Source organism: Macaca mulatta, chromosome 1, assembly GCF_049350105.2.
Source record: "Macaca mulatta isolate MMU2019108-1 chromosome 1, T2T-MMU8v2.0, whole genome shotgun sequence".
NCBI classification, from domain to species: domain Eukaryota; kingdom Metazoa; phylum Chordata; class Mammalia; order Primates; family Cercopithecidae; genus Macaca; species Macaca mulatta.
The window spans coordinates 7,199,383-7,213,299 of NC_133406.1; the positions used below are offsets into that span (position 1 = coordinate 7,199,383).

Here is a 13,917-nt window from a genome sequence, read left to right on the forward strand (position 1 = left end):
GGTAATTCTATCTCCTGTCAACAAAAATTAAACACCAGTAAGTCTTTTTTTCTCAAAGGTATTTAAGAATACTGTTGCACCCTTAATTTCTCTCTAGCAACAGTTTTCAAAGCATGTTCCATGACCCCTGGAGAGTCCCAAGATCCTTTCAACAGGTTTCCAAGATCAAAACTATTCTTACAATATTCAGACTTTGTTCCTCCTTTCCACTGTGCTGACACTTGTATGGATGTTGCTAAAGCAGAACTGAGTGAAACTGCTGACAACTCGGTGTCAATCAACACGGTGGCATCACACTGTACAAGTCATACCAGCACTATTTGTATTCTCCAGCTCCGTGCACTTGCAGTTAAAGAAAAGTCTCAAAAATGTTCTTGATGGAAGCAGTAAAAATCACTAATTTCATTAAATCTCAACCCTTTGGTATACTTCAAATTTTTTTTTTTTTAAATTTTTTGAGACAGGGTCTCGTTCTGTTGCACTCTGGCTGGAGTGCAGTGCTGCAATCTCAGCTCACTGCAACCTCCACCTCCTGGGCTCAAGCAATTCTGCCACTTCAGCCTCCTGAGAAGCTGGGACGATAGGCACATGCCACCACGCTCGGCTAATTTTTTGGTATGCTTTTTAATATTCTGTGGCAAAATGGAAAGCACAAACAAAACACTTCTATTGTGTATAGAAGTATGATAGTTTATCTCAAGTAAAAGCATGTGACACTAAGGTCATTCAGGACTTCTCTAAAATGAACAAAAAGGGGCCAGGCGTGCTGGCTTATGTCTGTAATCCTAGCACTTTGGGAGGCTCAAGCAGGTGGATCACTTGAGGTCAGGAGTTCGAAACCAGCCTGGCCAACACAGCGAAACCTGATCTCTACAAAAAATAAAAAATTAGCAGGGCATGGTGGCAGGTGCCTGTAATCCCAGTTACTTGGGAGGCTGAGACAGGTGAATCACTTGAACCCAGGAGGCGGAGGCTGCAGTGAACTGAGATTGTGCCACTGAACTCCAGCCTGGGTGACAAAGAGAGACTTTGTCTCAAAATAAATAAACAAACAAACAAACAAATAAAATGAACAAAGAGAGTCTGTTACTTTAAAGAAAAATAAGGCCGGGCGCGGTGGCTCAAGCCTGTAATCCCAGCACTTTGGGAGGCCGAGACGGGTGGATCACAAGGTCAGGAGATCGAGACTATCCTGGCTAACACGGTGAAACCCCGTCTCTACTAAAAAAAAAAAAAATACAAAAAACTAGCCGGGCAAGGTGACAGGCGCCTGTAGTCCCAGCTACTCGGGAGGCTGAGGCAGGAGAATGGCGTGAACCCGGGAGGCGGAGCTTGCAGTGAGCTGAGATCCGGCCACTGCACTCCAGCCTGGGCGACAGAGCGAGACTCCGTCTCAAAAAAAAAAAAAAAAAAAAAAAAAAAAGAAAAATAAATAACAGTATTTGTTGCTAATGATAAAATTCAAGCTTTCATATGAAAATTAAAATTTTGGAAAACATATCTGCCACACAATGGTTTTCCAATGTTAAAGGCTTCATTGATTGCGACTTTTTTCTTATATTGTATAATAAAATATATCAATATTTGGAAGTACATCTCAATGACCCAATATTTTCCAAATGACCAACTCATGATGTTACATGTAAAGGATGCATTAAAAGTGCACCAGTGTAGGCCAGGCAAAGTGGCTCACACCTGCAATAAAAAATTAAATAATTAACTGGGGGTGGTGGCATACGCCTGTAGTCCCAGCTACTCAGGAGGCTGAGGCAGGAGGACTGCTTGAGCTTAGGAGGTCGAGGGTACAGTGAGCCATGATTGTGCCATTCCACCCTAGGCAACAGAAGAAAGGTACACCAGTGGACTGTAATATAACAGAGTACAAAAAGTCAGTCGATATGGTTTCATATTCTACACTACAACTAACCTTAAGAAACTACAAGTTGTTGAATTTAGACATAACAGCAGAGAAGAAAATTTATCATTATCTAAAAGGGCTATCAAAATATATATTTTCTAACTACAAATGTCTATTTCCTTCATATACTCAACCAAAACACCAAATCATAACAGATCAAATGTAGAAGCAGATGTAAGAATCCAGCTGAGTTCTATTAAGCCAGACAGTAAAGATTTGCAAACTAGACAGTAAAGATTTGCAAAATGAAATGTAAAACCGTGCCACTTTTTTTACCTTTTAGGGGGATTTGGAAAATACAGCTATTTATTTTTTAAATGTACTATCTACATTCATATGTAATAGGCTTACCGTTATTTTAAAATTAATACTTTTAAATGTTCATTTCAATTTCTATGATGGGTAAGTGTTGACAAATATAACCTACATAAACCAAAGTGTTTTGGGGCCTTTAATAATTTTTAAGAGTATAAAGCATTCCTGAAAATAAAACGTTTGAAAACTGCTGTCATATGGTTTAATCCTAGACTTTGCACAATGGAAAATAAGAAACGATTGTCCAGCACTTACTTATTCACAAAGTGTTTCCCACTCATACCACCTCATGTATGACAATATTTCTATTAGGTAAGGTTTAATCCTATCATTCCATATAGTTAAAAAAATCTTTTATTAAACTTAGCACATTTCTTTTATTGAGAATGAGAAAATAGCTATAAGGTAATGCTACTCTGCGGCTAATTTTGTGGTCTAACAGAAGGAAGTATTATGGTTAACAAAAATTTAACTATATAGAGGATGAATTCTTTTAAAGCAGTGCTGGCCACATACACTGCAAATCTGGCAAATTCATCATATAAATCCAATGAGTCTCCCCATTTTAAGATTGATAAATTAGAGAAGTATGATATAGCACTGTACTTCTAGCCCTTCTTTAAAAATCTTATTTTCAGCCAGGTGCAGTGGCTCATGCCTGTAATCTCAGCACTTTGGGAGGCCGAGGCGGGCAGATCACCTGAGGTTGGGAGTTCGAAACCAGCCTGACCAACATGGAGAAACCCTGTGTCTACTAAAAATACAAAATTAGCCGGGCATGGTGGCGCACGCCTGTAATCCCAGCTACTTGGGAGGCGGAGGTTGTAGTGAGTGGAGATTGCACCATTGCATTCCAGTCTGGGTAACAAGAGCGAAACTCTGTCTCAAAACAAAATAAAATAAAATAAAATAAAATAAAATAAAATAAAATAAAATAAAATAAAATTTTTTTCTCTTTACAATCCTGAGAGATAAAAAAAGGAAGGCAAGAGACTTAAGGCCTAGGAAAGCAATTTGCTTAACATCAGAGAGCCCCCAAAACCAGACTGAAAACTGGTTTTTTTAGTTTGCCGTCTTTTTATGAAAAGAAGGTATAGAAATTGAAATTAAGTATAAAGAATCAGTTAAAGGGAAGAGAGAAAAATAATTATTTTATAGTGAGAGAAACAAAACTTGACTCATACGAAACTAGAAAGAGTTGGGAGAAAGGGATGGAAATTACAGAAAATAACAGTTTATCTTGTTTCAGAATAAGAAACAAGGCAACTCACTTTTTAAATCCAAAGTTTTTCCAGAGCTCATTGAGTTTGATCTGTAATCCCGGCTTGTTCTCGGCATTATGATGCTTTCGCTTCTGGATGCTTGCTGGCTTCTTGCTCAGCCCACTGGCTCTGGCAGGTCCTAGAGGTTTGATCTTGGTTGCAGAAAGAGAGTCTGCAGAACTGGATTTATATAGCCCAGGAACCTGAAGATTAAACACCCATTTTAAGGCCATTCTGTTAAAGCAACTCACTTTAATTTCAAACTATTCTTATTTATTGAGACGGAGTGTAGCTCTGTTGCCCAGTCTGGAGTGCAGTGGCGCGATCTCAGCTCACTGCAACCTCCAATTCCCGGGTTCACGCCATTCTTTTGCCTCAGTCTCCTGAGTAGCTGGGACTACAGGCGCCTGCCACCATGGCCAGCTATTTTTTTATATTTTTAGTAGAGACGGGGTTTCCCTGTGTTAGCCAGGATGGTCTTGATCTCCTGACCTCGTGATCCACCCGCCTGGGCCTCCCAAAGTGCTGAGATTACAGGCGTGAGCCATTGCGACCAGTCAAACTATTCTTTATACATAAGAACAAAATAACCCATAAGCAATGGTAAAAATGTGCTATTTATAAACGTCTATTACAGAAGTCATCATGAATTATTTTAACAGGTAACAGTAAACCTGGCATAAAATTTAAAAGTTCTCTCTTTTGTAAAGGAACAGAGAACAAAATGAATCTCTCTCACTGCCTCCCTTTCCAGAGGCAATTGCTGCTCCTGGCTTCCTGTGCATTCCCAGCTTCCTGTGCATCCAGACTCATGCGTGCACACACACACACACACACACACACACACACACACAAACTGGCAGCATAATACACGCTGTTGTGCACTTCATTTTTCTCACTTAATGTATCTTGATTCCACTTAATGATGTATCTTAGATATTTTTTTCAGTTCACAGGAAATAGAATTTTATTTGGAATAGGTTGCCTGTTCTTCCATTGTATATATATGCCATAACTTACTTAAACAAACCTCTATTGACATTTAGGCTGTTTCTACTAAGGGTTGATTTTTACCCTGTGGATAGAATGGAGACAATGAAGTTTTGTTATTGCTTCTCAGGATAGTAAGAATGAGGTATATTAAAAAAGGTTTATAATATGAATCTGGCAGTGTGTGTATAAAGAATGGAAAAGTTAAAGTTTCACACAGTAAAGATGAAATCCTTAAATATGTGTTGGTGATGGGGAGAAAAAAAGAAGACAAAGAAAGAAACGTTAGAATTTGGAAAGGTATCAATGTTTGGTTGTTTTTCTCTAACTGCTGTAGAAGGATCAAACTGACAATTATGAAGGAAAAGGACAACCTTAGGATTTTGAAACTAAGTGGCAGGTAATATAATTTTATTTAATAGATAAAAAACATTCTGAGAAGAAATAGAGGTAAAAGGCACGAGTTTGATTTTAGGTATTAAAGACGGGTATCAGGGAAAGCTCAGCTGGAGGGTCACCAAAACAGAAGTGGTAGTTAAATCCCTGACAAGGCAAATCTCTGAGAATAATAATAATAATATGATGCTTTACTATCTAGACATAACTCCTTTTGGAAAAGTACTTTCTACATCTCCAGTCATACCCATCATTGTAAATTATTCTGCATGTATCTTTCCAGACTTCTTAATGTGATACTACAAACATGCAAATGTGCACATGAATATTTTAAAGTATTTAAACAAAACACCACTATACATATTATTAACATTTTTTCCTTTTCAATAATAATGAATGTCTTTTCAAGTTAGTAGATATGACTGCAAAAGCCTTCTTGCTCAAAAATTTAAAAAATAATCTCATATTTACATATTTTATATTTGTATCTTTAATGTATTGGAATTTGCTATGGACTGAACGTTGTGTGCCCCCCACATTCATGTTGAAGTCCTGACCCTTTAAATCCTAATGTGATGGTGGGATTTTTGAGAGGTGATTAGATCATGAGAGTGGAGCCCTCAGGAATGAGATTAGTGCCCTTGTAAGAAGAGGTACAAAAGAGATGCTCTCTCCCTCTACCATGTAAGGACACAGCAAGAAGGCATCTGTCTGCAAACCAGGAAGTGGGCTCTCACCAGACACCAAATCTGCTGGTGCCTAGACCGGGGACTTCCCAGCCTTTAGAATTGTGAGAAATAAATATTTATCATTTAAGCAAATCCAGTTTCTGGTATTCTGTTATAGCAACCCATATTGACTATGGTAGAATTGATATTTATATTGTGTGAGACGGACATCTTCTTTCAAATGGATAAGCAGGGCCTGTATTACAATTTTAAGAAGTTTTTATGGTACTAGAAACATAATATATGCTCATGGTAGAAAAACACAAGAAAAAGAACACAAAAAAGTTCACCTATATTTCTACCACTAAGAGCTAAAACCAAAGATTATTTAATAATTCACTCCCTTATTGTTATTTAGATTATTTCCAATTTTTCACTATTATAACCAATGCAGTATTAAGTATTCTTGTATTTAAATTCTCAATGTTTCCTTAGGCTAAAGTTCTAGAATACACTTACTGGTTTGAATTATTTGAACTCTTTCAAATTTTTTTCTAGAAATGGCAGACAAATGCTTACCTTTTAAAATATGTGATTCTATACTCTCATAAAAAATGAGCATAATTAAAAACATTTTTTGGAAATATGAAGAGGCAAGAAATGATTTTATTATTTTAATTTGCACTATTTGATTACTAATGAGGTTAAACATATGGTTAAACAAATGAGGTTAAACATATATTAATCAACCATTGGTACTTTTCCTTTTGTGACCTGTTTATGACCTTTATCCATCTTTTAAGTTAGGAAATAGTGTTTTTATATTGATGAACAAGAACACTTAATACATAAAATATGCTTTAATTTGTGCTTAATATATAAAATATGCTTTGCTATGTAGTAACACAAATATCTATATATTTGGATTTAAAAAACCATGGGTACACAGTTTCTAGGCGGCCTTTTGGCAGTATGTATCAATGCTAAATCACACACGCCTTGGGACTACGTATCAATGCTAAATCACACACGCCTTGGGACTACGAATCAATGCTAAATCATACATGCCTCCATGGAATGAATCCTTACAGACTAATCAGGAACATGTCCTCAAATATTTATCCACAATATCTTGGTTGCAGTATTATTTGCTAGAGCAAAACAATTTAGGGTAAATGACAAAAATAAGAGGATTGGCCAAACCCATACAACTGCATATTATAAAGTCATCACATTAATGACTAAAAGTACATGGAAAATGATCTTTCATACACACTGCAAGAGAAAATAAGTTTCACTGCTTAAACACCTACAGTCAAGCATGAAGTTTTAAAGCAGACATTTTTATATAAATGAGAGACTACAGGTATTTCCATTTTTAATTCTGCTTGTATTTCTCATTTTCTAGTTGTAAGCATACACTGCTTCTGAAATTAAAAAAAAAATTAAATAAATGTTTTACCTTGTTCCTTAGAGGTGTGTCTTTTGAGAAATGAGATAAACGTAGCTTGGAGGTCTGGTCACTTTGACTGTCAAGTAACTTAGTATTGCAATCAGATTCCTTGAGTCCCCAGATCAAAAAATAAAATAAAATAATATTTTTACTATAGAATTTTTATGACAACAAACCAATATTCAACAAAATGGAAAATAAATAAGACCATGGGAGAGAATCAATAAAAGAAAACGAATCTAATATGGAAAGGATGATGTCTGCCAATTTCATGGAAGAAGCTAGCAAGATGTTTCAGCTGGAGAGGTCAATTACATAAAATATCTACTTAAAATTAAAGTCTTTTATGAACTGTTAGAAGAGGATGTAAAAATGCTGAGTCAGATAAAACACAAGTCTGCTACTGTGAAAATGTTGAGTTACACATGTGTGGTTAACAGTTTTCATCTTACTAGCTAAAATAAGTTGAACAGGTGCAGCTCCATCCCTTCTTTTAATCAAGTAACATGTTTAACTTTAAAGAGAAAAAAAAGGTATCCACTTTCAAGTGGATTAGTATTGTATTCGATGCACTTCACCTTTACTGACGACTTTCAGACCTACCCTCTGCCCCCAATTTTCTATCAGATGAGACTTTTCTATAGATGGAGAGTTCTCTTATAATCTGCATTCCCATGAAAGTCAAATAAAAGAGGACAATGAGACCAGGTGTGGAGGCTCATGCCTGTAATCCCAGTACTTTGGGAGGCCAATGCCCAGTACTTTGGGCAGACCACTTGAGGTCAGGAGTTCGAGACCAGTCTGGCCAACATGGTGAAAACTCGTCTCTACTAAAAATACAAAAATTAGCCGGGCGTGGTGGCACATGCCTGTTATCTCAGCTACTTGGGAGGCTGAGGTGGGGAAAATCGCTTGAACGCGCGAGGTGGAGGTTGCAGTGAGCCAAGATTGTACTTCTGCAATCCAGCCTACGCAACAGAACAGACTCAAAAAACCAAAAAAAAAACAAAAAAAAAAGGGCAATAAAAAACCGAATAGTGAAAAGCACCCCATTAACTTGTGTTATACCTTACAGAAACCCTAACATTCCTTGCTCATAGCTAACAGTATTGTGACTCTGAGCTAAATCATTTCCTGAAGATCACAAGGAAGGTCCTAAGATGACTTCAACCTCAAATATGGTCAAGGAACCCAACACAGAATCTATGAGTGTTGCTTTTCACAGTGAACTACCAACAGAAGGCTCTAATATTGGAGCATTTTCTTCTGAACTATAGGATAAAAACTGATATTCAAAATGATGCCCCAAGGGCATCACAGCTTTCTGAAACATTTCTGAATCAAAGAAAGATTATATCATTTTACGTTAACTGTCAGCATCAAATTCTTTGAGAATTAACTATTTATTCTAGTAAGAGTTTACTACATCTGGCAGCAAAAGAGATGACTTAATGAATGATTCCTAGTTTTGTTTAGTTTGTTAACTTTCGGGGGGGGGCGTGGCTAGGGGAGGAGGATTCATATTTCTGTAACCATTAGTGTATTAAAAAAGGTTAGCCCGGAAGACAAAATGAGGAATTCTATTAGTATGACCAGCCTACAGTGGGAGCCGATATGGCTTCCCAGGAAAACCTGGCTAAACGCTTCCAAAGTAAATGAAATAGTAAGATGCATGCTGGAAATATAAAAAAGACAACCCCAAAGGAACTCAGCAGACTTAATATCCTCACAAATTAACAGTGATGTTTTTATGAAAGATGTTCAAGACAGCCAATGCTGTGGTACCCAAGTGGCAGTAAGAGAAGATGCAGGGCGAAGTAGAAATGACAAAGACGAGATAAAGATGGAGGTTCACAGTAAAAGAAACACTCTTCTAGTCCAGGGTGCACAGTACTCAGGATGGACCAGCCGAAGGCAAAGTGAAAGAAAGGGAAAAGAAAAGCAGAAGCGTCCAAGGTGGCCAAGGGTATGTCTCGGCAGCCTCTGAAAAACGTAAGAAGGGCCGAGTGAGGTGGCTCATGTCTGTAGTCCCAGCATTTTGGGAGGCTGAGGTGGGGGTGGATCATCTGAGGTCAGGAGTTCGAGACCAGCCTGACCAATATGGTGAAACCCCATCTCTACCAAAAAAACAAAAATTAGCCAGGCATGGTGGTGTACACCTGTCATCCCAAATATTCAGGAGGCTGAGACAGGAGAATCACTTGAACCCAGGAGGCGGAGGTTGCAGTGAGCCGAGACTGTGCCACTGCACTCCAGCCTGGGTGACACAGTGAGACTGTCGCAAAACAACAACAACAACAACAACAACAACAAACATAAGAAGGAAGTCTCTGAGCCTACTCTGGCTCAGGAGGCTGCCCGATTTTGGGAAAAAAAAAATGTAAAAAAAGGCACAGGGGACAGATTTTGGGTTCAAATATATGAATACATTTCAGCTTTCTCCAAATGAAAACAACTTATTTACACATTTTAATTTGGCTTTTTTCTTCAATTTCAGTCCAGTATATCTCTAGTTTCCTTTGGGAACTTGAATAAAATATTTTCTTCTTTAATAAATAAAAGCTACACTGATTTATTAGATGCTGTTCAATATTTGGAATTATCAGGTATCAAAATTTTGTCAAATATTACCATGGCTATAATTGTTCCTACAACTTGGTCGGTTATTATAGTTCATAAAGATAAAGAAGGAATGTTATATTGGTTAATTTGAGATAACTCAGGTTTAAAAAAGCTACTGCCAACATGTCATTTAAAAATATATCACTGGATCTTATGAGCAGTACAGTCACGTACTGCGTAACCATGTTTCATTCAACAGCAGATCATGTATTCAGTGGTCTGCATATTTGGATTGCATATTCAGTATTTTCACTATAACTTTCTATGTGTGATACACAAATACTTACCATTGTGTTATAGTTGCCTACAATGTTCAGTTCAGTAACGTGCTGTACAGGTTGTAGCCTCAGAGCAATAACGCTTTAGCATCTAGCCTAGGTGTGTAGTAGGCTAGACCATCTAGGTTTGTATACGTTCACTCTATGATGTTTGTACAACGACCAAATCAGATCACCTAACAATGCATGTCTCAGAACATATAGTTAAGTAACACACGACTGTACTTATTTGGAGTTTTATGTCAGAATACAAGATACATTATATATTACTAGAAGAAAAAACTGGTTAGGATGCTTTTATTAATTTAAAACAGAATTACAACATCACTTGTATTACTGTTTTGTCTTGTCATAAGGTGTTTAGCAGGAATAAGAAGAGTAAATGAAAATATATTTCTGAAGTACTAAAACTTAAGATGGATACCATTGCATTAACAGGGCCACTTCCTTATAAGGTCTCTCTCTCTTTTTTTTTTTTCTTTTTCTTTTTTTTTTTGAGACAGTCTGGCTCTGTCCCCCAGGCTGGAGTGCAGTGGCTCAATCTCGGCTCACTGCAACCTCCGCATCCCAGGTTCAAGCGATTATCCTGCCTCAGCCTCCCGAATAGCTGGGATCACAGGCGCCCATCACCATGCCTGCCTAATATTTTTGTATTTTCAGTAGAGACAGGGTTTCACCATGCTGGCCAGGCTGGTCTCAAACTCCTGAACTCAAGTGATCCACTCACCCCGGCCTCCCAAAGTGCTGGGATTACAGGCATGAGCCATCGCACTTGGCCCCTTATACGGTCTTAAATGTTATCTGAATTCAAGAGCATATTAAGGATTTGAACAATAAACTGATAATAATTTTTCATTTCACAGATTATCACTCTGCCTAGGTTTGAACTGTGGCATACCTTGACATACCCACCAGTGGAACACACAGTGATTCAGGAAATACACAGAGTTAATTTACATGTATTGGAGTTTAAAATGTGAAAGATACAGAGAAGTCCTTCACATGCATAAAATGTGAACTTTCTGCACAGTAGAATTTAGAATGAAAAAAATTAATATAGCTCGTCATTTACGTGTAGGAAAAATTTCCTCAATGATTTGAGTAACAATCTATTTTTTCTTACATGTAAATTTGAAAAGGAAGCCTTCAGGATTTGACTTACCTCTAAATCGGAGTCTTTACTGGAACACTGAGAAAGCTCGGATGCATTTGAACTCTGCAGGGAGAATTCTCCACTTTCCTGGGACTGTGAAGAACACGCCCCTTCTCGTAAGGGATGAGCCTCATCATCACTGGACTCCTCGCTCTTTAACTGAGACACGTCAGACACACTAATCTCAGGCAGAGAGGTGGGGGAATCGCTTTTTCTTCGGAATTGCTGCAATGCTGTGCTTGTAGAGGGGCTCGGCGTTCTTGAAAAATCTCCAAGACCTCCAGTCCAACTAAAACAACTTCTTAGCGTTCCCAAAGTGGGTGGTGAAATGGTCCTTGTGAATTTGCTGCTCTTAAAAGAGTGAGACTCTTCATCTGTAAACACTGTTGCCTTGTCTGGAATATGATCACTTGGAATATGATTATTCGGCATGTCAACACTTGAATTATGTGCTACGTTTGTGTCAACCAGCCTCTTGCCTTCTTGGTCTCCATACTCTGATTCATGCAGATTATTCTCTTTATCTGTGACAGAAGTTTCATCCAGAGGCTGGCTGCTCACTTTGTTTGATACACAGTCAATAGAATCTGGAGAACTGCAAAAAAACCTAACCGGAAAAAAGGAATAGAAACAATAAGTATAAGTATTTTAGAGTTTTCTCAAGGGGTGTCAAGATTCAAAATGGAATAATTAGTTGCTTTTTGAAAAAAGTCTCATAAATACATAATTTCATAAAGGCATAAAAAATCTTAAATTTTAGTCAAAATTCAAATTTTGATTATGCCAACATTCACATATTTAGAATTCTATTTATGCAATGAATTTTTAGACAGGACATTCTTTTTTTCTGAGACGGAGTCTCTCTCTGTCGCCAGGCTGGAGTGCAGTGGCACGATCTCGGCTCATTGCAACCTCTGCCTCCCGGGTTCCAGTGATTCTCCTGCCTCAGCCTCCTGAGTAGCTGGGATTACAGGCTCGCGCCACCACGCCGGCTAATTTTGCATTTTAGTAGAGACGGGTTTCTCCATGTTGGTCAGGCTGGTCTCAAACTCCCAATCTCAGGTGATCCGCCCACCTCGGCCTCCCAAAGTGTTTGGATTACAGGCGTGAGCCACAGTGCCCGGTCTAGAGAGGACTTTCTAAAAGCAGTCTTCTATATACACATGTACCTGGAACTTCTGTACTTTATTTATGCCTAATCATCATATAGGTGTTCTTTCCCTAAACTTATGGACTCTCAAATAGAAGATAAACTCTTTGAGGGCAGGTACTTCCCACGTCTTTGTATCTTTCATAGTACCTAGGATGGGGCTAAAAGATGGTCAAACATATGAACAGATGTAGAAATATGCAACCAAAAGGACAATTTACAACTATTCTCTCATATTTTGTAGGAAGCAAAATTAAAGAAATTAGCTATTTACCCTTCATCTTAGCTTTGCTCCTAGCATTATACCATCTGGGAACTTGTAATAGTATACTAATCTACCAGCATGTTATATACCCTATACACTTCTACACTCTTTTAAATATACAGGTTAAGACTTTCTTTCAAATCAATCATTAAAATCCATATTACTAAAGAGGTGTCACTATTTAGTATAGCAGCTTTAAAAAAAAATTCCAATAAAAATGAAAGATCAGTATTATTGAGGAGGCAAGGAGTTTTTAGGTTTAAAAAAAAATCCTAGTGTACATGATCAGATAAAACATAAAACTTAAAGAGAATTTACCTCCTTAGTAAGCATTAGTTCAAATCCAAGATAATGAACAGAATATTTACTAAATGCTAGAGAGTAAAAATCCTTTCTATCCTTTCACCAAATCCCTAGATTAGTTGTATGGGGTGGGGGCAGGAAGCAGTACATGGAAGAAAAGCTCTTACTAGGCTTTTCAGTAAGCAGAAAACGTGAGCTCCTAGATATGACTGCAAATTCATTTTTAAATCAACAGTAATTCCTGTGATGCCCAACTATTCTTCCACATATCATTTCACAGGTAAAGAGAAGTGATAGTGACAACGCCAGGGTTATAAAATTAATTGGCTAGCAACAAACAGAATTAAAACTCAGAACTTTCCTCCCAACTGGCCTATACTGTTACTTAATTGACTTGTATTTCCAGATCTCGAAAGATAAAACTGGCATGTTTCTGTGATAACTACCTACAAAATAAAAATAATTAAGACCTAAAACAGGCTTCCCAAATGCAGGCAAATTGGTGACAACGTTTTACATGTTTGATATCTCCTTTTACTTGTATTCTATTAAAAAGAGAGGAGTGATCATGCTTGCACATATGTTAATGACTAGGCATTATGCCAGGTGCTTGATACGCAGAGTTTCTATTTACCTTCACAACAGACTTACGTGTATAATCATCCATTTTTTATGAAGAAATAGGCTCAGGGAGGTGAACAGTGTGTGAAAGATGACTCAACTAAAAAGATGACAGAGTGAGAATTCAAATCCAGGCCTATTGGATTGTATGCTGCTTCCAATCCATTATATCAACTGTGACTAGGAATTTTCCTAGCACCAGTACTAACTATACAACCTTGAGAACGCTTAACCTCTCAGAGCCTCAGTCTCTTAACCCCAAATAGTGAAGATAGCATCAATCCTGTGTATCTCATAATATTTTTGTGAGAAATAGAAAAACACGTAAAATTACTTTGAAAATTAACTTTGAAAACTAATTTAATAATATCCAGTTAATTAAAAAAAATATTTTTTTGAGATGGAGTCTCGCTCTGTTACCCAGGCTGGAGTACAGGGGTGCGATCTCAATTCTCTGCAAGCTCCTCCTTCTGGGTTCAAGCAATTCTCCTGCCTCAGCCCCCAGAGAAACTGGGATTACAGG

The 13,917-nt window shown here is 37.7% G+C and overlaps 1 protein-coding gene across 2 annotated transcripts in view; it reads right to left on the reverse strand.

The window, feature by feature from the left end:
• The window catches only part of EXO1 (exonuclease 1), a 42,049-nt gene that overhangs the window by 1,050 nt on the left and 27,082 nt on the right, over positions 1–13,917 (reverse strand). The window contains exons 12-14 of one of the 2 annotated variants that reach the window (XM_015127244.3): positions 11,065–11,662; positions 7,012–7,110; positions 3,505–3,698 (exon numbers count right to left, since the gene is read on the reverse strand). In XM_015127244.3, coding sequence (XP_014982730.3) covers positions 3,505–3,698; positions 7,012–7,110; positions 11,065–11,662 — 891 coding nt within the window. The remainder of the gene's footprint in view (positions 1–3,504; positions 3,699–7,011; positions 7,111–11,064; positions 11,663–13,917) is intronic. The other variant, XM_077986000.1, reaches the window with a different exon arrangement.